We start from the raw sequence: 22,887 nt of genomic DNA, 5'->3' as shown, positions 1-22,887 counted from the left end.
AATAATTCTATATAATATATAGAATATTGTTATGCATCTACATGAATTGGCGGAGCTATGGACAAATCAATGTTCATTCTCCAGAGAGAATATTCAAAATATCCTTCCAAATAACTCTACCAGAAGAGAGAAAGAGAGATTGATTGATTGATTGAGTACTTTATTCATGTAGATTACAATATATACTGGCTTATACACTTATATACAATAGCTTACAATACAGCAAAATTATAGATGAATTCACATAATATAGACTAAGAAAATAATTATTGAACTGTATATGATTTATGAAAAAGCAATTTGTAACATACTAACTATAAAAAAGAGAGAGAGAGAAAGTGTATGTAACGAGATTGATTGATTGATTGATCGAATACTTTATTTATATAGATCACTATATATACTGCCTTATCTACATCTGTATAAAAAAGCTTACAATACAGTTAAGTTATAGATAAATGGATTATCACCAATCACAAAGCCCATGGTTTCTCATATTTGTAACATTTTATTGTATTTTATTTGTTTTGTAATTCTTTGTTATTTTTTTGTTTTGTCTTGTTTTGTGTGTTTTAATAAATTTAAAATTGAATTGAATTTGAAGGCTACAATAAACTCAAACTGTGTGAAAAAATGTACATAATATAAACTTGGGAAACAATTATTGAACTGTATGTGATATAGAAAAAAGAAATTTTGAATAACTACAGATGATAATTATTGTTATGTATCTACATGGATTTGCGAAGCTTTGGACAAATAAATGTTCATTCTTCGGAAAGAATATTCGAAATATCCTTCCCAGTAACTTTACAGGAGTGAGAAAGAGAGAGAGAGAGAGAGAAATATGAATGTAGAAAGCTAAATTGATCTCTGTTGATTGGAAGAACGAGGAAAACTGCATCATTCCTGACGAATTACGCTTTTTCATCAGACTCTAATGGAAAATAAATTGAGAGCTCCATATTCATGAATCTAAAATAGAGATGTCAGCCATGATAGTATATATAATTAAGTTCAGACTACCTATATATTGCATCATAGCACTTCTCTTACTAATGGAGAAATGCAATTCTGAAAGTGAGAAGACACGTGGAGAATGAATTTGTTTTAAACTTTGCAGTGCTTGAAAAAGTAATTGAAAATTTGAAGAAGTGAGGATGATGCCTGAGAAGAGATGTACATCATATTGCCAGCTAGGAATTAATTCATTCCACACGCATTCATCTCAATAGAACAAGCCAGATATCGACCCATGTTCTTCAATTCCTCAATTAACATTCAAGCTGTTTAGCTATTAGAAGCTATAATATTCTGTAATTTGAAAAAAATTAAACCAGTGATACTATTAAATATCATAAGCAGAGAACAGAGTTATTTACTGAGAAACTGGGTTATTATGTGCCGGTTGCACGAGAGCCTGTTAAATTTTAATCGTGATTAATTTCACGAGGACCAATCGGAGAAGGCTTTTTCGAAAAGAAGCCTTCTCTGATTGTCTCTCGTGGAATTAATAACGATTGAAATTCTGCAGGCTTTCGTGCCAACCGGCACTATGTATATTTCATCAATTTGAGATGTATAAGAGGGTTCCCAGATAATTCCATGAATATCCTTATTGATTTAATTATCACAATGCAATGAACTGAATATAACGGCCTACCGAAGAGAAACTAAATACAATATTCAGGTAATATTGGATGATCGCTGTTTACATTTCAAGCATCTCTAATATAGTGTGTCTTATTGTTGTAATTCGATTTAGATTACAGTTACCATTTCGATTTAGATTTCTAGATTCTAGATTCATATTTGATTTAGATCTAGATTTATATTTGATCCCAGATTTTTAGATTTAGAGTTAGATTCCATTACGAGCGAATTATTGCAACAGGCCTTGAAAAGAAACTGAAAAAATGGAGGTCACATCAATAGGTCGGCCTAATTTTTGACTCGATCAATAATAAGGCGCAATTTGTGGGCGGAGCGAAAGGTTGGTAATGCTGCTACCTGATTGGCTGGATTCCTCCAATTGGAATAGCAGCTGTTTTCGCCGGTATAGAATTGGGAATATCGTGAAGACCAGCTCAGTTCTTTGAGAGGATATGTTTATGAATTTAATTCATCAATGTTGGGAGAGTAGAGACATTCGTTTTATCTTTCTCCAACAAAGTAAGATTGAGCATAACTTATCATACACATGATAAACTTATTTGTTTGTCAAGTTCCATTCAATCGAATAGAATCTATAAGTACGGAAAAATAAATATTTTGTTGATAAATCTCGTGTAAACGCAGCTTTAGCCTATGTTAAGAGCAACGACATTACTCAAAACGAAACTGAATATTGTTATGTTGTCACATAATATATGAGACTGTAGGCTACTCGAGACAATGAAATATTCAGTTTGTGTCAAACATCATATAATAAAACAGGGTTATAAGCACTATTCAAGACGAGTGTCTACAGTTATTCAGATTGGACTCCAGTTCAAAAACGATGATGAATTCATCAGTGCCATGATGGATATTCAGAGTCATTTTCCAATGTTTTTTGTCAGATGAAATACTGTCGCCCGTAAGGAATGAACGGTGGAGAATGACAAAGCACTGGTAAGTCGAATAAAAACGTTGAGAAGTTGCGTGATTGATATCATCTCCTCAGTTTCCTCTCTCTTTCTCCTCAGTTGATACCCTCTCACAAACTACCGCTCCTCACGCACAAACAATAAACATCTCACTCACTCACTCACTCATTTATATACGCACTCACTCACTCACTCACTTCAATCTAACGCCGGCATGAACTGCAATGATGGACGACTTCTCCTCCGCTACTTCTCATCGCCTACTTCTCATTTACTTCTCATCTTCGCCACTTGAGCTGATATTTCGTCAGCAACCCGACAACTTATTCGCTCCTCGCCAGAACTGTCGACCCATTTGCATATATTTATTGTGATGAGGTTGTCGCTGTCTACAGTGGGATGCAGTTTGAAATTTCAGTATCAAATGAGGCCCTTCCAACCAGTGCTGGAGCGAATTTCAATATAGAATATTCTATTATGATGACATCATCTCTGTATAGCGTCCTCACTGATGAGATAGTCGTCTCTGTTTAGCGTCAATTTTCGTGGGATTTTTGTCTTTGTTTAGCGTCAATTCTCATGAGATTGTCTTCTCTGTCTAACGTCAATATTTTGCGATTTTTCTCTCTGTTTAGCATCGATTTTGGTGAGATTCTTGTCTCTGTCTTGTGACTTCACTGATAAGATTGATGTCTCTGTCTCAAGTCAATTTTTGTGAGATTTTTCTCTCTGTTTAGAGTCAAATTTGGTGAGATTTTTGTTTCAATCTAGCATCTCCACTAATAAAATTGTTGTCTTTGTCTATAGTAAATTTTTCTCTCTGTTTAGAGTCAAATTTGATGAGATTTTTGTCTTTGTCTAGTTTCTTCACTGATAAGATTGTTGTCTCTGTCTAGAGTCAATTTTTCATTTTGTGTAGTCAATTTTTGTGAATTCTTCTCTTTGTCTAGAGTCAATTTTAGTGAGATTTTTCTCTCTGTTTAGCATCAAGTTCTATTTGAGATTTTTGTCTCTGTCTAGAGTTTTTTCTGATGATATTATCTCTGTTCAACGTCAAATTTGGTGAGATTTTTGTCCTTGTCTGGAGTCGTTTCTGGTGATATTTTAATCTCTGTTTAACATCACATTTGGTGAGATTTTTATGTCTGTCTAGAGTCTACATTGGTGAGATTTTTGTGTCTCTGTCCAGAGTCGTTTTTGGTGATGGTGTTATCTCTGTCTAACGTTTAATAAAATGAGATTTTTCTCTCTGTCAATTTTGGTGAGGATATTGTTTCTGTCTAGTCTTTCTGGTGAGATTGTTGTCTCTGTTCAGCAGCAATTTAAGTGAGATTTATATCTCTGTCTAGAGTCGACTTTGGTGAGATTCTTGTCTCTGTCTAAAGTCGTTTCTGGTGATGTTGTTATTTCTGTTTAATGTCAAATTTAGTGAGATTTTCTCTCTCTGTCAATTTTGGTGAGGATGTTGTCTCTGTCCAGTCTTTCTGGTGAGATTGCTGTCTCTCTTCAGCAGCAATTTAAGTGAGATTTTTGTCTCTGTCTAGAGCCATATCATTGCTTCCTCTTTCTAGCTTCTTCACTGATAAGATTGTTTTCTCTGTCAAAAGTCTATTTTTGTGAAATTTTTGTCTTTTTTTACCGTCGAGTTTGGTACAATTTCCCTCTCTTTCTAGCGTCTTCACTGATGATATTGTTGTCTTTCTTCACTGATAAGATTGTTGTCTCTGTCTGAAGTGAATTTTTGTCCTCGTTTAGCGTCGATTCTGGTGATATTTTTGTCCTCGTTCAGCGTCGATTCTGGTGATATTGTCGTCTCTCTCTAATGTCGTGGACCATTAGGCTGTGGAGACAATGACGTTGTGGCTCTGGAATGAGTTTATGGACATTGAATGAGTCATTTTCTGCTTGAGGCTGGGAACAATATACAATTAGGAAGAGGCACTTAGGCTTGAAAATTGTTTGCAGAGAAGATGATGATAATAGTGGGAGAGAATTTTGCCGCATACTGGATGAATGAATTCTAGTAGTAGCCTAAATTAAATGCAGATGAAGACTTGGATATGGTTTCTTTTCAATATTCCTTTCTGATTTTGGTTAATTGAATTGATTCTAATGCAATGAAATGTGAATTAAGAATGAAATTTCTTCGATTCCAATAGTCTGCTGATTTTAGTAGATTTCATATGAAAAATGAATCAAATTATCAGAGAACCTTTTTAGCCTACAATAGACGGTATAATTCAGATTGTAGTGATATTAAAGCTTCCTGGAGAGGATAGGTCATTACTAATGGTCAAGTACTGTCTTTCATGATAAGGCTATAACAATGTACCTATAGTGAGGTCCACATTATAATGGCAGTGTACGATTGACAATACTGTTGCTATCCTTTTCTATCATACAACAAAACAGATAGCACTATCTCTCTCTCTCTTTACAATGTTGTCTATTTGCCAGAATATTTTAAATTCATTTTTGACAGTGACTGTACAAAACTGACCAAACAATTCTCAGCCACCATTTTTTTCCTTCATTCTATCAAAATACTTGAGTACACAATACGTATAATTGATTTAAAATGTATTTTTGAAACAATGGAATAATTTTTGAGCATTACCGTATGAGAAACACAAATTAAAATACCTGAAATGACATTTTAAAAGTTGATAACCAACCATCCTGGACTTCATCCATGCTTCAGTTAGCCTACCCGTATAGGTTAGAACTACTCGTACCGGTATAAATAATATTCAAAAGTTATTTCATAATTAATCCATAGAAATTACTTATTTTTAAATAGGATTTCTATTTTTCTATTATTCTTAACTGGAATAGAATATCTACCAAATAACTTAATTTCTGTTGTTTTGAAATTCAGATTGTTGTATCACAGCTTTTTAAATTAGCCGCCATTTCAGGTTTGCATCAAAATAAAAATCTGATCTCAGGTAGCCTATGAAAGCAAATTTTTGAATCAAATTACGAAAAAATATTTTTCTTGATTAATTTGTCATTAAATTAATTATTTTATCAATGAAATGATAATTATTATTAGATTAAATTTAATGGGAAGAATCGAGTAACAACTGTGTACAGTCAGTGGCAAAATGGAGATACTTGGCAACGTTTTTCTCCTTTCTTTCTTCACTGCCATTATAACGTGGACCTCACTATAGTATACATTGGTAATTGTATAATGTATTTTAGGTACCTTGGGCTATACTAGTCATTTAATCTTTAACCTCTTAACTCGTATACTATTCACTCATTCACTCATCTACTTGTGCTATCTTCAAATGTAAATTATGAGATTTTCGAGTAAAATTGTGATTTTCACATTTTATTTGAAATACAAGAAGCCCTGTACAAGAAAGTGAGAATTATTATCTTTTTGTTTGATAAGATTCAAATCGGTGGTGATGATAGGACACTAATTTGCCGATTGTCCATATCCAAACGTCTTTCATAATTATTAGAAAATCGGGGCACCGAGCTTCGCTCGTTATTATTTATTCATCGACTTTTGAGAAACCGAACACAATTCTTTAAAATGATTGGCGAAGGACTAACAGGCACAGCCCAAAACTGTTTCTTCCCGAATTTTCATTTCAACACTATAAATAGTCCAGAAAGTAGGTTATGTTCCATATACTTGAATTCAGGTTCAATTTTCTGTTCAAACATTCCAAAACAAAAAAGTTCTAACTTAGATTATTTAGAAACCAAATTGAATAACAAAATAACACTCACTAATCACTCGAAATTGTTAAATAATGATCAACTTTGAAGATTATGATATACTCTAGTTTAGGATTATTATCATGTCATGTCAACAAATCAGATTATGTTGATCAAATCGATTAAAGTGTCTAGCTCGAAAACATTTCCCGTTGATTGATAACGACTACACAGCTGGGAATAATTCTGTCTCTCTCCCACACAGGCACACGCATCTTCTGTTATTGAGAGACGACGGAATTTTCATCTGTTTTCCCAAGGATGAATTATCCTTTTCATGTCCTTCAGCGAGTTTTCCCATGGATGAGACCTGGTGCAATCGAATTTTTATATCATAAACCTACTATATTCCTAATTTCGTGAAAATCGTTGGCGCTGTTTTCGAGATCCGTTGAACATAAATAACCAGATATAAAAATAACCAGATAACCATATATGAAAAATATAAACAGATATACAGAAATTGCTCGCTTAATATAATAGGATAGCTGTGCTCAAAGTTATTCCAGTATATCTGACGAAATATGATGTATAGGTTGATTTCCATAAAATAATAATGAACGAAAATATTTTTTATTGGTCAAGAACATATTATATTCTCTCATGATTCAATGATGAATTTTGGTGATTGAGATGGAATATTCTGGTAGTTAGTCATACATTTTCAAACACGTTCCAAAACACAGCTTTATACTTGTATAACTCAAAGAAGAAAATTGAGAAAAAGAATGTGGAAAACCAAGAAATAATGAATGAGAAGTTGACCAAGTATTTGCTGCCATCTAGTGGCCGATTTGAGAAATAGTCATTGGAAATCAGTGTCCACCAATCAGGTTCGAATAGGCGGAGCTTAGAGGCTCAACAGTGATGAATTGCGATTGGTCAGGTGTTGGAACGCAAGAAGAAGAGGTGAAAGCACAATAAAAAATCGATCAGGCAACAGTGCAGAGGTAGAAAAGGGTAGAGCTATCTGTTTTGGTACAATGGAAGACAAGAATACTAAACAAATGTCAATTTAAAACTGTTTCGGGCGGACTTGATAATGTGGATCTCATTATAGCTATAATACTTGGTACTGTCATGTATTTTCTTATATTATTGATGAAGCCTATCGCATGTTTGTATAAAGGTGCGTAAAGATATACGCGCTGCGAACATGAGCAATCCACTTTCAATCAGCTGATTATATCTGTATTTTTACAGAAACGGTGAGATACAGATATAAAAAGCTTGGCATCAGCTGATTGAAAGTGAATTGTTCATGTTCGCGGCGCGTGAATCTGTACGCACCGTAATGCTTGATGGCTAATAAAAATTGCTTATTCTTATACATATCATTCATTTATTTATCTAATTGCACTCACACCAGAAAGCACAGATTGTGAGAGAAAAATAACAAACTTCAAGACCTGGAAATCTCCAAATATCGTTGAAATTCTCTACTTCTCTCACATCAAAGATGATCTAAATTTAATGTCCCTTCAATGATGGTTGATCCACCCATGGGGGGATTCACACATTGGTCACGATAGATTGGACTCAGGAATCGGATCAATTTGAATAATCTAATCATTGTTATAACTGGATGAACCTGACATCCAATTAGCATGGCCTACATTGATATCAGGTCATATCCACTCAACTGTATATCACTTGAAGACACGATACTCAACAACTTTTCCACTTTTTCAATACTTCACATACGACTTAGCAGTCTGATTTTGATGAATAATAGGTATTATAGCTTCTTACTCTTGATCCCGTTCTGTTAACTTATTTTGTACATGAGAGAAATGATAATCATTATTGTTCAGATGTCGTTTTTATCACATTTTATTTAAAAAACTGGTTTAAACTGCACTAAAATATGGATCTTCACTTGTCTCTCGATTACGATAACACTGTATGCAATAATCCACTGTCAACTGTCATAATTGTTCATGGCTATCATCGATGCTCGCAATTCGAATAATGCTGACATTTTCAATAACACAATAAATCTCACTCTAAATCTTCAGCATTCCCTCCAAAATAGTATCAATACTTCAATTTTTTTCAATACTAACAGTTTCAAATGTGTCTCAACTGTTATCATCTACCATTTGTTTTTTATTTATTTATTCATTTATTGTATAAAATACTATGATCATAATACAATTATGACATTGGAGGAAAAACTAGGCTGAGCCTGTACTATTTCTCTCCAAAAATTTTGATAAAATGTTAATGTTGTCCAAAAGATAAGGTTATGTGATCACACACTGCTTCGTCACTTGATTTTCGGTCCAAGAATGATGATTTAAAATTTTGAATTTTGAAGGTTGATTTTACATTTACATTTATTACATTCCTTAATCACAACATAAAATTAATGATTGGGAGAGAATCAACAGGATAAACCCAAAACTGTTCCTCTCCCTAATTTTGATAAAAATAGTTCAAATGAGGTTATGAAAACACTTTTATAAAGATCACAAAAATTTACAGTCCAAATATACATTATACTAAAAAATGTGTATCTCGGTTGATCAGAAAGATGAAACAAATTATTATTACACTTGAAAATGCATTAATAAATTGAAAATTAAATAAATAAATATTAAAAAACTTGATAAATTTGAAGCCAGAAAAATCACAAGAACATTCACTATCAGCATAAATGATCGTACTATGTAGTACGATATAGTACTATATAGTATTTTATACTCTAAATGAATTACAGAATAATAGATGTCACAATGAATTAAAAACTTTAGAAATATTGCACTCATTTAAAAAATTTAAAAAAAAAATCAAAAACCTACTCACTATTTGTTATTCACAGCTGAAAAGATAATGCTAGATTATATTAAATATCGGGGACCGAGCTTCGCTCTGGAGTACAAAAGCATGAAAAAATTATTACGAAAGAAGAAATTATAATAACATTCATACAGAAATTGATTGTAAACAGTAAATTGATATTAATTTCTAGAGTAATGCAAAAATTCCCCTCACAAAACTCATTTGCACAAAAGCCGGTAAAATTTTAATCCTGATCAATTTCACGTGAACCAAATCAGAGAAGACCATTACAGAAAGATGGTTCTACTGGAATTAATCAGGATTAAGAGTAACCCGGCTTTTTTGCAACCGGCACTGAGTACCTGATTGAATGATTACAAAAGTTTAACAGCTAAGTCATAATTTTGACACAGTCCCACACACATGAACTCGCTCACTCACCTCCATCATCAACATACGACGAAATAATTATTATCAGCTGTTTTTCCAATGATGAATAATAACTATCCTTTTAATGTACTTCAGCGAGTTTTCCCAGGGATGATACCTAGTGCAATCGAATTTTTATATTATAAGCCTACTATGTTCTGAATTTCGTGAGAATCGTTAGAGCCGTTTTCGAGATCCGGTGAAATACAAACATATGCCACTCAATAAATTTAAGCGGGTTTTAAAAGAATTATTACTTGCTAAGTGCTTGTACACTATAGGTGAATATTTTGAGGTTGACTGGAGTTAAGTGTTACAATGCTGTAGCCTACATCCTAACATTTAGTATATTTTTTACTAATAGCTTTAAGTTTTGTTGTGAACCTTTCATTGTTTTATGTTGTCTGACAATGGTCCATGTATTATTGTAATATTTATGACCAATAAAATATTTATTTATTTATTTATAAACGGGAATTGCTCGTGTAATAGTATAGGATACCATTCATCAATCACCGTTCAATCACTGCTGGAAGTTCATAGCTGAATTCCCAAATAACAGTAACAGTGGAAGTGACCAGTACAGTTAGAATATTATTCCTATAAGTTTCAATTAGACTATTCATACACACTCGGCCGTGCTCAGTATGAACAGTCCAATCAAGACCCATGAATTAAATTCCAGTGACAGTAAACAGTAAAGCTATAATACTCCAATTAGTTATATTTGGACAAATTCAAATCAGCATGGCCAAACAAGTATGAATAATCCTGTAGGACCGTATAAGAATTCTTATATTTTCACAGATTAGGCTACTATCACTGTTGAGAATCCAGCTTGGAATGAGCTACACAATAGCCCAGTGTGAACCCGTCTTGATAATAATGGTGTGTTTGTGTGTACGGACAGACCAGTGTGAACCCGACTTGATAATGATGATGTGTTTGTGTATACAGGTAGACCGGAAGCAGTGAGCAACTGCACAGTCCTAAATCAGACGGAGGACTTGGTTGTGGTTGGGTGTTCGGCCGGCTTTGACGGAGGCCTGGGTCAGGCCTTCCAGCTGGAGCTGTATGACGGCGCACAGCTCTTGCGCAATGTCAGCAGTGCGCATGCGCTGCCGCACTTCACTCTGCAGCCGCTGCCTGCCGCCGACTCGCGCCGTCTGCAGCTGCGAGTCTACGCCTTCAACCACAAGGGCCGCAGTCCCTATGTCACCCTGCAGCTCCTTAACTCTAACCATGCTGAGCGCAGAACTGGTGAGTTGTTACCATATTTCAATGTACCATACAGAAAAGATAGAATGAGGAGATATCCTATGGTATCATACTTCTATGTTCCAAATTCCAGTGTTGAATCAAGCCGATAGTCCTGTAAGTAGTGAGGTCCAAGTTATAATTGTAGTGTTTGATAAGCAATGGTATTGCTATCCTTGTCTATCATTCAACAAAGCTGATAATGCTGTTTCTCACTATGCTCTGTTGTCAGATTGTCTTTTAACAATGTAGAATTAATAATTAACAAAATATTACATCTTGACTATAGAAATATATTTGGAAGTTATTGACAAATATAATTTCTTGGTTAATAAAATATAAAATTGATTAGGTATTTTAAACAAGAATGAACAGTTAATATTACAACGATAAACCTGTATCTGCTACCGTCTATAGAAAGCAAAGGATCGGCAACGATGTTCCCCTATTTTCCTCTACTGTCATTATAACGTGGACCCCAATATAGTAGTTATTATTCATGAGGCTATTCATTATTCATTCACTATTCACTTTTCATTATTCATGTGATGCTGGTAATCTCTCTTATTTATCTTCACCTGGTCAAAACAGTAGATAGTAATCAGCTTGAAATAACAGAAAATTGCCCTGAAAAATAGAACCTATACTATGGGATATCTTCTTATGCTACCTTTTATCTATAGTACTAGTACAAAAAATAGTTATGTTTCTTTCACTTGTCCAATTTTTAGTGCAAATACCTACAAACATCAAATGTTGAAATGTATATTCAGGGCAACTTAATTCCTTACCCTCCTCAAAGGATACTATGTTGTTATTTATTTTACAAATAGAATTGTTGAGTTTACATTTTGCATAATGTTCTGTTCTCAGATCGAAGAAGCAGTTCTGGGCATTGCAGGTTAATTTTCAGTGCAAATATTCACAAACATAGAATTTTTAATGCACAATATTCTGTTCCAGCGGCGGTGACTGTGCAGTTCATGCCTCTGATCGGGGCAGTGTTGGGCATTGTGGGAGCACTGGTCCTTATCGTGGTGGCTGTGGCTTTGGCCATCTACCTCAAAAGCCGCGAGAGTGCAGCACCGGCGAGCAAGCGATCCACGCCCTCACTGGACTCGCTCGAGAAGAATCCCGACATCATACCTCAGTGCAATGGTGAGTGTGGGTTTTATCACCGCTTCCTTTTATTAAAGTTCAATATCGGGGACCGATCTTCGCTCTGGAGTTCAAAATAGTATATTTCGCACCTAGAGCAGAAAATGAGATTTTTCCGCCTCGAAATCGGTTTTCAAAAGATTGAGAGAAAAGATTGAGAGCCGGAAAAACATTTTTGCTCGTGGAGCGAACGCTATTTTTCGCCACACACAAAAATAAACAATATACATATGAGAATAGTTGTTTACTAAGCGCCTCCGAAAGCAGAAGTGGAAGGTGATAGCTCTAGCAAATCTGAGGTAATCTGAATATCAGGAAATTGTCCAAGTATTTTCATTTTTTATACTGATTTGTCTAAATAACCTCAAAGATGATGTTCAATTATGTGGGAGGTTGAGTTTATACTTTTTTATTCTTTCAAATGACAATAAGATGATATTGTTTTGAATGTTCTAATTATTGAATAATGAACACAAATAATGAAAAGTTTTTTGATCAGCTGTTTTTTGATCACCTTTCTTAGTTCCATGTTAGCGGCTGGAAAGGGTACTCTTTCCGGCCTAGGCCGGAAAGTAACCTGTTCTGACGTCAGACGAGAATCGTCTGCAAACAATGTCTTTCAGATCTACGTAGAGACTGGAAAACAGCTGCTTTCTGTGCAGTGTGGCGGAAACATAATAAATTTATCACGATAGAACAAATTATAATAACATTCATAGCTCATACAGAAATATTCTATCTAATCACAGTAAATTGAGATCAATTCCCAAAGGAATGCAAAAATTTCCCTCACGAAGGCCCAATTGCACAAAAGCCGGTTAAATTGATCTAACCCTGATCAATCTCACGTGAACCTTATCAGAGAAGACCATTTCAAAAAGATAGATCTACTGTAATTGATCAAGATTGAAAATAACCCGGCTTTTTTGCAACCGGCACTAAGTACCGGATTACAAAAGTTCAACAGCTGAGTCATAATTTTGACAGAGTCCCACACACATGATCATCAGACGACGAAATAATAATTATTATCAGCTGTTTTTCCAAGGATGAATAATAATTATCCTTTCAAAGTCCTTCTGCGTGTTTTCCCAAAGATGAGCCTAGTGCAAACGAATTTTTATAAACCTACTATGCTCTGAATTTAGTGAGAATCGTTAGAGCCGTTATCGAGATATGGTGAAATACAAACATATTAACATCTAAACATGTAAAAAGAAATTGCTCGTTCAACAGTATATTAATAGTATAATATACTATTAATAGTATATTAATAGTATAGTCTATTATCGAGATCCGGTGAAATACAAACATATTACCATCTAAACATGTAAACAGAAATTGCTCGTTTAATAGTATAGGATTATTGAAGCTCCCTATGTCTCGATTCTCAATTCTATGCTATTATCTTCAAATTACTTAAAGCAGCTTGAGCACAGGGACAAAGACAATATTGTTATCATTCACCTCTCTACAACATAGCTATCTGAAGCTCCAGACTTGTTTTAGCTCTAACTAGTACAAAAATTTGGAATTTGACACAAAATTTACTAGAATTCCACTGAAATTATCAAGTCCTATTAAGTCTTATATTATTATCTACTAGCAGGAAACCCGTGCTCCGCAATGGTCTAATTAAGAACTTGACAAACTGAAAACTTGACCTTCTGAAATCTTAAAGAATTCAAAATAGACTTATAATCATCCTCGGTAAATCAAGAATCAATATTCAAAATTTCAAGTCAAATCACTCTAGCAGTTCAGATGTAATGATGCGTCATTCGTGAATTTCATATCGCGTACGTGTATAAGCCAATTCTTTCTACATTATATTATAGATTATTATATCATTTTTCGCCTCCAGAGTTGCTTATTATCATAATAATTATTAACAAGTACGGCTCAACTTCGTTAGATGGTGAAATACCAAGTCTTATATTGTTTATTTCTTTACTGTTGGATTAAGATTGGAGTATTCAATTATTATTGGTTTGAGTACTATTTCAAATTATCTGTTGGATGAAGTAAGTTCTTTTCTATTCTATTATTTTCTATCTATTTTCAGTTCAATGGTGGGTGTAGGCGGATTACCTTCTCTTATTATATTCAAGTTACTTTATTTTCAGAAGCTCTCTTACTATAGTAGGATAACTCTCTTACTAAAATGGAACTCACTATTTCCATAGATTAGTTCTTTTACAATATCTTCTTCATTCCATCTTTCAGTTCATATTTCCCATCATATTTTCAGTTCAATTGTGAGTGTAGGCGGATTACCTTTTCTCACTATATTCAAGTTACGTTATTTTCAGAAGCTCTCTTACTATAGTAGGATTACTCTCTTACCAAAATCAACCACACTATTTCTATAGATTAGTACTTTCAATATCTTCATCATTCCATCTTGCACGATATTATGCCATCCAATTATCCAAGAGATAGCACCTACTCATTTTTCAACTAGGACCCACGACAACGCATATTCTCCGCTTGATTGGAACTCAGTTACCCAATTTGAAAGTCAACCCTTAGTTGGCGGACCAATTTCCAGGCAGCAGCTTGAATTCGATTCTAGACTGAGAGGTGGACCCCGCAGCAATTTGGCATGGGTGAGGCAATTATCTGATTGGTTGTAGCAGATTCTTACACTGGATGCTGGAACCCTGGACTCCGAGGTTAATGACGGACAATGTTTCTTGTGCGCAGCGCGCGGTTGTGGGCAGAAGTCCAAGCCTAGCAACCTTGTAGACTCACTCTAAATAGTCAGTATAGTTTCAATGTTTTCCATTGATAAAACTTATCAAGGATACTGACAGCCTGATGTAAATTTTGCTACAATGAGACTCACTGCAGTCTGTCAGTATTGGTTGAATGGGAACCATAGATGTCATAACACAAGAGGTGCTGACAGTTCAAAGTGAATCTCAAAACCACCGGCGGTACCGACAAGCGTGCAGAAATTTGGCTAACACTGTTCGAGTAGTAGAATTTACGACCATTCAGTGTGTCGATCAATTAGTAAGTAACCGACAACCATGTATAAGGGTCAGAGGAGCAAGAGTAAGGTTGTGGCAGCTAGGGTCGGGAAAGTAAGATTGAGGTTTTGAAGCAGCAAGGGTTGATGTGATGACCAACTGACGATAATTGGAGCATAAAGTATTTTGCAGATGAGGCTACTGGTTAGGAGTACAGCATTTTAGCTGAATTACTTCTTGTGTAGTTGAGAAGTTGATATTGTGGTAATTATTCATATTGAATGAAAAAGACAATTTAGTAAGGGAGGCTAAAATTGGCTTTTTAGTCTCAAGACTATAGATAGATGTCCTGGAGAATAATTCCGATAAATTAATTTAGCTAATATTGAATGAAAAAGACTAAGAAATTGTCAAAAAACCACCGATTTATTGATAATTAGAAAGACCAGTTTCGGTTATTACACCATTGTCAATGGAGTGAATAAAGATGTGAGTAAAAAAGTGAGTAAAAATGGAGTGAATCCCAATGGAGATTGACAATTGTGTAATAACCGAAACCGGTCTTTCTAATTATCAATAAATCAGTGGTTTTTTGACAATTTTTTAGTCTTTTTCATTCAATATTAGCTAAATTAATTTATCGGAATTATTCTCCAGGGCAGACTATTGCTATCTATAGTCTTGAGACTAAAAAGCCAATTTTAGCCTCCCTTACTAAATTGTAGGGAAAATAGAGACCTAGTAGAAAAATTCTAGTTATTCTGATTTCAGAGTACGTTGATGAAGTGCGTTCTTAGTGGTGCTAGTCTATACAATTGAGCTTCTATAGAACTTATTATTAATCACAAGATTAGAGCCCAGTTTAACTAGTGAGAAAAATTGACAATTGATGATTACAACGAATAAGACTAGTTTTCTATAAATTGAGAAGTTTTTAGCTCAAAAATTTCTAGTTTCATTCAAAATTTAGACTTTTTGAATAATTATTTAGTTACTGTTCTAGATTTTTTAATTTCAGATTCTAATAGTATCTATTAGATTCAAAATTTGCTCGTTTATCTGAGTATTGAAGAGTGTAAATTGTATTTTGAAAAGTGAAAGTGACATAACCAACATTTTGATTTGGACAGTATAGTATAAATTATTGGAAATGGGACAGTTTTGGGCATGAGCCTGTTGTGCCTTTCCTCATGTTAAGTATTTGTACACAATGTAAATAAATAAATAAATAAATAAAAAATAGGGTTTAGGCTCCTGAGTATGTTCGTAGATGAGAATAATTGGAAATTTTGATTCCATTTTTCAGGTTTGATGAGACATATTAACTTTTAGTGGAGTTTATTATTAACTTCAGTGTTCAAATCTAAACTGTTATAACTGTTGTTTAGAGCAATCGAGTGATAGGGTTGCTGGGTATTTAGATGCAAGGATCGAAGGAGAACAATAATTCGTTATTGAATTTTTATCAGCTGCTTTTCTCATGATGTCTTGATTGAGATATTATAAGAAAACTACTGAGGTAACAACAGAATCCATGCGGTGACAATTGTAAGAAATTTAATTAATAGTATAACACAAGTGTTATTGAGCACCAATAGAACTTATTATTAATTACAAGATCAGAGCCCAGTTTATATAGTGAGAAAAATTGACAATTGATGATGAAAATAGGGTTCAGGCTCCTGAGTATGTTCGTAGATAAGAATAATCGGTGCTTATAGTAACACAAGTTTAATACTATTAATTGGATTTCCAACAGATCAGAGAAGCTGTCGTCTTTTCAATAACGCCCTCTGTGATTGGTTCTCGTGAAATTAATCCCGGTTAAAATTTAACCGGCTGTTGCGCAACCTGAAATTGGTCTATTTACACACACATCGATTTATGGATGTACGATTTTTTACCGTTCTTAAAAAATCTATCAGATTGAACAGATTATTCTTGTCAAGTTTTACTTTCCTTGCCCTATTACCATAGGTAAGGAAAGTATTGCTTTCCGAAAAAAATTAAGGTACCCCAATTTCTAAATTTCTATACGTTTCAAGGTCCCTTGAGTCCAAAAAACTGGTTTTTGGGTATTGGTTTGTATGTGTGTGTGTGTGTGTGTGTGTGTGAGTGTATGTGCGTCTGTGTACACGATATCTCATCTCCTAATTAACGGAATGACTTGAAATTTGGAACTTAAGGTCCTTTATGGTTTATGCTTTCACTATAAGGATCCGACACGAACAATTTCGATCAAATGCAATTCAAGATGGCGGCTAAAATGGCGAAAATGTTGTCAAAAACAGGGTTTTTCGTGATTTTCTCGGAAACGGCTCCAACGATTTTGATTAAATTCATACCTAGAATAGTCATCGATAAGCTCTATCAACTGCCACAAGTCCCATATCTGTAAAAATTTCAGGAGCTTCGCCCCATCAATGCAGATAGATTCCCAATTATCAGGCTTCAGATACAATTGAAACGAAAAAAATCTAGTGGAATAGATTGAGCATGAAAATCTCTACAATTAATGTTCAGTAACATTTTCACCTAAAATTGAAAATAAGCTTTAAATTCGAGAAAATGTGATTATTCAATTGCAAATCATTGCTGATTCTATCATTCACTATGAAGAGATAGCAGACCTCATGTGTGTCTCCAGCGTTATTGCCCTGTTACCAGCTTGCTCAAATCTTTGAATAGTAGACTTGAGATGCGCGGGAACACTAGCGTCAGGTGATCAGTTTTCATAACGGCAAGGAAAGTTGTGTGAGTGCGCCACACCAGATTTTTGTTTAATCTAGTGGAATTCATAATTACGGGAAAATATCGTACGTCCAAAAATGTTTGAGTGTGTTGTGGCTTACAGTGACTATTATCATTTCAACTTGAGCATAATGATAGAGATGATCATTGATATCATATTTTCTATGACTTGTTTCCTATGTTGCCACTTATATAATAATCAAGATACTCGATGTGACCATAAGCAAAACATCACGAACTCATGAGATGGTATTCACCAGCATATTAAAGCCTATAGTTCACATTGATCCAGCAAAACAAGATACTGTAATATACTTCAGCGTTAATTTGATAGCACTAGCGTATGTGAAAATACATGCGAATTCCAGTACTGCATTACTTCTCATGCCACGTTTGTTGTTCAATAACAATAACACAGATACAAGCCACGTCTGTGATAATACGTTTGGGAAAGTCCAGAGTTGGTGCTGGTTAAATGGCGCAGACAGATGATAATGTGAATAGTTGCTTGTTCATAAGTTGTTTATGACTGATTATGTGAATGTAGCTTTGATCCTCGTTTATGAGTTGTTTATTACTGATTTTGTGAATAGTTGCTCGTTCATAAGTGGTTTATGACTGATTATGTGAATGTGGCTCTTTGAATGTAGCTCCATTCCTCGTTCATAATTATTTGTTTATGACTGATAATGTGAATTTAGCTTTAATCCTCATTTATGAGTTGTTTACAACTGATAGATAATGTGGATCGTACATAAGTATGTAATACATAATACATAAGTATTGGTAAGTACATAAGCTGCTCGTACATAAGTTGTTTATGACTGATAATATGTGGATGTTGTTTAAGAATGCGTTAGCTGACTATGGACTTCGTCTTGCAAAATACGACACATTTTGCAGATTTTCGTTCAGCATAGTAATTGAGAATTGATCTATGTATTGATTTGATCAGATTCAAAAGATGTGATAAAACACGGAAATCATCTTATGAAGATTGATATATTTTCCAAATTTAGAAGTATGGAAATACTTTCAGAAATATCTTCTGAGAATAAACGTTGATCGTTGAAGAATAGTGGTTCAAATTTGAAGATACTGTACAAGAAATTCAGTTGAAGCAGTAAGAATAATTAATTTCGTTTTAAATTTAAATCATAAAGTGACATAAGTTACAAAGATGAATCAGATATTAAGAAGAAAATAGGAAAGTTCCAAATGATATGTGGAAATATCAGCAGGACTTTGGGTAAAAAAGCTATAACAGACACAATTATGAAACTTTATAATGTAATGGCCGCTCCAGTCCTCCTCTACGGTAGTGAATCATGGGTGAAAATGAAGCCACTTGAAAGTAGTGTGCAGGCAGCCGAGATGATATTTCTCCGAAGAACCAAGGGGTGTGACAGGAGAGATCATTCCAGGAATGACGATATAAGGAAATAAATGAATACCTGCAGCATGAATGGAAGAGTTACGGAGAATCGGCATCAATGGAGGGAGCATGTTCAAAGAATGGCAGCTGAGGAAATACCATTAAAAGTATATGATTATCAACCAGTGGACAAAAGAGATGTTGGCAGACCACGCAAACGGTGGCAATAATATTATCTTTCAATGTTTATTTGGATAATTTGCTAGATATGAGTCGGAACAGGTTATAGCCTAATCCTTGTTTGTAAGGAGAAAAAGTAGAAGAGATTGAAATCATTGATAACTTAGTGGAGAATTTGCAATCAATGCGTGATTGATACAATAAGAGTGAGAAAAACACATCAACACTAGTAACAAATTGATACACTCCTACCAACAACACTCTCATGGCATTTGTCAGAATGATCTCTCCCACAATGTGACGTCAAGATCGGTAGCCAATGAGAACGCGTTGTGGGCGTGAACTTGTACTAGGCACTAGAAGTTTTCTCCTCCGTGATTGGTCGACGTTGTGTGACGTAGTTGAGCTCTCAGCTGACATTGAAATTAGCTTCCACCAATATAAATTAAATTATTAATAATTATCATTATTAGAAAATCCCAATTAAATGCTGTGAATCACCACAAAGACTTATGCTACTGCGAATATTGACAACAAGGTAAACAGCTACATGGCTGTTCATTTCGATCTGTATGAATGGAATTATCGCAGGGTGTCTTTGTAGACTTGAAAAGGGTATCAATTTTGAATTGAGTTGAATGATCAGATGACTCTTATTCTAGCCAACAAAATACTGTAAATGAGATGAATTAGCCAAGTCCAATATAGAATAGAATAGAATAGAATAATGATTTATTGACAAAAATTGAATGCAAGCATAAAATTATCAAACAAAATCACAAGCTTGGCTTTTAAGCCGTCAGCTGAAAGTCCAATATACAAATACAATTGAAGTCAACCGAATGCAATATGAGGCATATATAATAATTGAAGTTGCTTTCCATGACGAAACACTATATAATAACTTTGTTGAAGTTCTGACACTGTGTTAGAATAATGTGTGTCAAATATTTACTAGTAACACAGTGTCAGAACTTCAACAAAGTTATATATAATAAACTGAGTTAAACCGATAATTTGCCATAGAAAATGCAATACCATATCAGTTTCTGATGTATTGTTAGGGCCGGTTTTCAAGCTCGGGATTCAGCTAAGTTCTAGACTTTAAGAAGCTGGAGTCAGAAAATTGGCTTTCCGCAGTCGCAGTCCACGTTTAAATTAAATTTCGAAAAACTAGAAAATTGAACACAAAATAAAATTAAGAGAAAATAGTGTAAAGTTTCAGCTATTTTTTATTATCAAGAATGTTTCATTTCGTCAAGAAAAAAGGTTTTCAATTATAGAAATAAGAAAATGAAGATTATCATAAAAACTGCGATTACGCACCGTTTCGGAAAGCCAATTTTCTGACTCCAGCTTCTTAAAGTCTAGAACTTGGCTAAACTCCGAGCTCGGAACCCGGCCCTTAATGTATTGTTCAATACGAACTGTACAGCAATACGAACTTTAATACGATTGTAACCTATAAGTACTCATTTGCTAAGTTATACAACACAATTAACTAGGCCTTCTGGCTTTCAAAATTATTTAACAGATGATCTATATATACGAGATATAGTATATAAGCGTATATACGAGATGATCTATATATACGAGATATAGTATATAAGCGTATATACGAGATAGTATATCTCGTATAAAAGAGAAATGGCACTCACTCACTCACTGACTGACTGACTGACTCATTCACTCGCAGAACTAAAAATCTAACGGACCAAAAACGTTCAAATTTGGTAGGTATGTTCAGTTGGCCCTTTAGAGGCGCACTAAGAAATATTTTGACAATATTCTAACTCTAAGGGTTATTTTTAAGGGTTTAAAGTTCAACTTTCAGCATGTATATTCTTCTTCTCCCAATCTCTTAATTTATTATAATTGAAATTTCCATATAATATGTTACTATAGAACTATAATCTAGATAGAGTACCTCTTCAAACAGTAGTTGTTAACTGGTAAATTAATAATTTTGTCAGGTTGGCATTAAGTTTAGTTGACTTTGGTAGGTTGGCACCAAGTTGAAGATTTAAATGCATTTATCGCGGAGAAATTTATTGGGCACTGCTACTTTAATCCTGGGAATATTATATTACTAGCCGTCAGGCTCGCTTCGCTCGCCATATCCGTTTAGCCAGACGTTTAGTCTGGACCCCCGACTGGATTGTCCTAACATATGATGAAAATGCCCAAATGAAAATTACAGGCGAGCGAAGCTAGCCTGCTGATCTCATTCTCGGACGATCCAGTCGGGGGTCCAGACGGATATGGCGAGCGAAGCGAGCCTGACGGCTAGTTATTCATAGAACTATAGTAATTAATATCAATCTCAACAAAACCAAAGATTAATATCAATTTAATAGCTCTATTCAAATACATCCAAAAATTTAACGAATTTCTCGACTTGAAAAGACTCAGCTTAATTGATTCTCCCAAATTTATTCAGACCGCTCAACAGCGGAATGAACATTAAAAAAGACGGTTATTTCAGTCAAACTCACTCTCATACGTGTTGCATCATATGAAAATCATTTTTCTCGCTTTTCGGTGGCGAAATATACATTCAGAATCAGCTCCACCGTGAAAATAGAATAAATATTTCGTCACTACAATCGTTCTCTGACGCTTAGCTCTCACGGGACATGAAAAACGTAGCTGCTAACTCGCTACTCATTTATGATTCAATTATCCTTCCCTGGCTGCTTTGAAGAATACCAGTTCGACAAACGTATTTTCGTGAATTGTTGTTATTTTTCTCATCTTCCATCGAAGCAGACGTTCACATCATCGATGCTGCAGAAGTTTTTATCTGGAAACAATCAAGCTATTGGAAAAACAATCATATCATCCTTTCCCCTCTCCTTTTCTACTTTCATCCACATATGTTCTGCTCAAACAATCATAACTACAAGGTCTTCACTGTCATATCCTGCCAATAAACTGACATTTCACAAATAGTTCAATCCTTTGTGTTCAATTCTTATTTACTCACAGTAAAACACACTGTGGTGGTATTTTGAGCGTTCCACTAAAACAAAATAGTTATTTGTGCAACTAGTGCGCAAAGTGACAGTTTGCTGCACCGAAAGAAACGTTTACGCCCGAGCCGTAGGCGAGGGCGGAATGGTTTCTTGAGTGCAGCAGAGGAACTTTGCGCACGTATTTCACATTAAGTTTTTCCTACAGTTACCATTGAATATGAAAAGTTGGTAATTATGGGTAAAATTGCCTGAAATGCATCAAATGTTTTTCTGTGTAATTTTATTATTGATAAAAACCTTAATCCTAAAATCCTAAAGTCCTCGTTGTCCTTGGTTATAATATATAATGTAATAATTAGCGCGTTGTGCTTGGTTGCACCTCTGCTCACTATAGCAGCCACAGCAGTCACTGTTACCAACTTCATTTTGATTTTGCTGCACTGTTGCTCCATATAACCTACTAAGTATTTTGCGTTGCCATGTTGCAAATCTGGAGTGCAGAAAAATTTTTCCCGCACTAGAGCGGAAAAGTGATTCTTTGCGTTCTGTAATCAGTGCAGCAATGGCCACTTTTCAACGTAACTGTAGGAAAAATATAAAACATGCTAGAAATTAATTATAGTTCTTTCATCATCTCTGTACCTCGTCAAATGGAAAACTGGAGTACCTAATCAATA

The 22,887-nt window shown here is 34.6% G+C and overlaps 1 protein-coding gene across 1 annotated transcript in view; it reads left to right on the top strand.

Annotated features, from left to right (window-relative positions):
* The window catches only part of LOC111047086 (hemicentin-2), a 182,650-nt gene that overhangs the window by 147,934 nt on the left and 11,829 nt on the right, over nt 1-22,887 (top strand). Inside the window, 2 exon segments of the mRNA XM_039425636.1 lie at nt 10,497-10,799; nt 11,760-11,954. Coding sequence (XP_039281570.1) covers nt 10,497-10,799; nt 11,760-11,954 — 498 coding nt within the window.

Source organism: Nilaparvata lugens, chromosome 4, assembly GCF_014356525.2.
Source record: "Nilaparvata lugens isolate BPH chromosome 4, ASM1435652v1, whole genome shotgun sequence".
Classification (NCBI taxonomy): Eukaryota; Metazoa; Arthropoda; class Insecta; order Hemiptera; family Delphacidae; genus Nilaparvata; species Nilaparvata lugens.
This window is presented reverse-complemented; position numbering and strand designations above follow the sequence as displayed.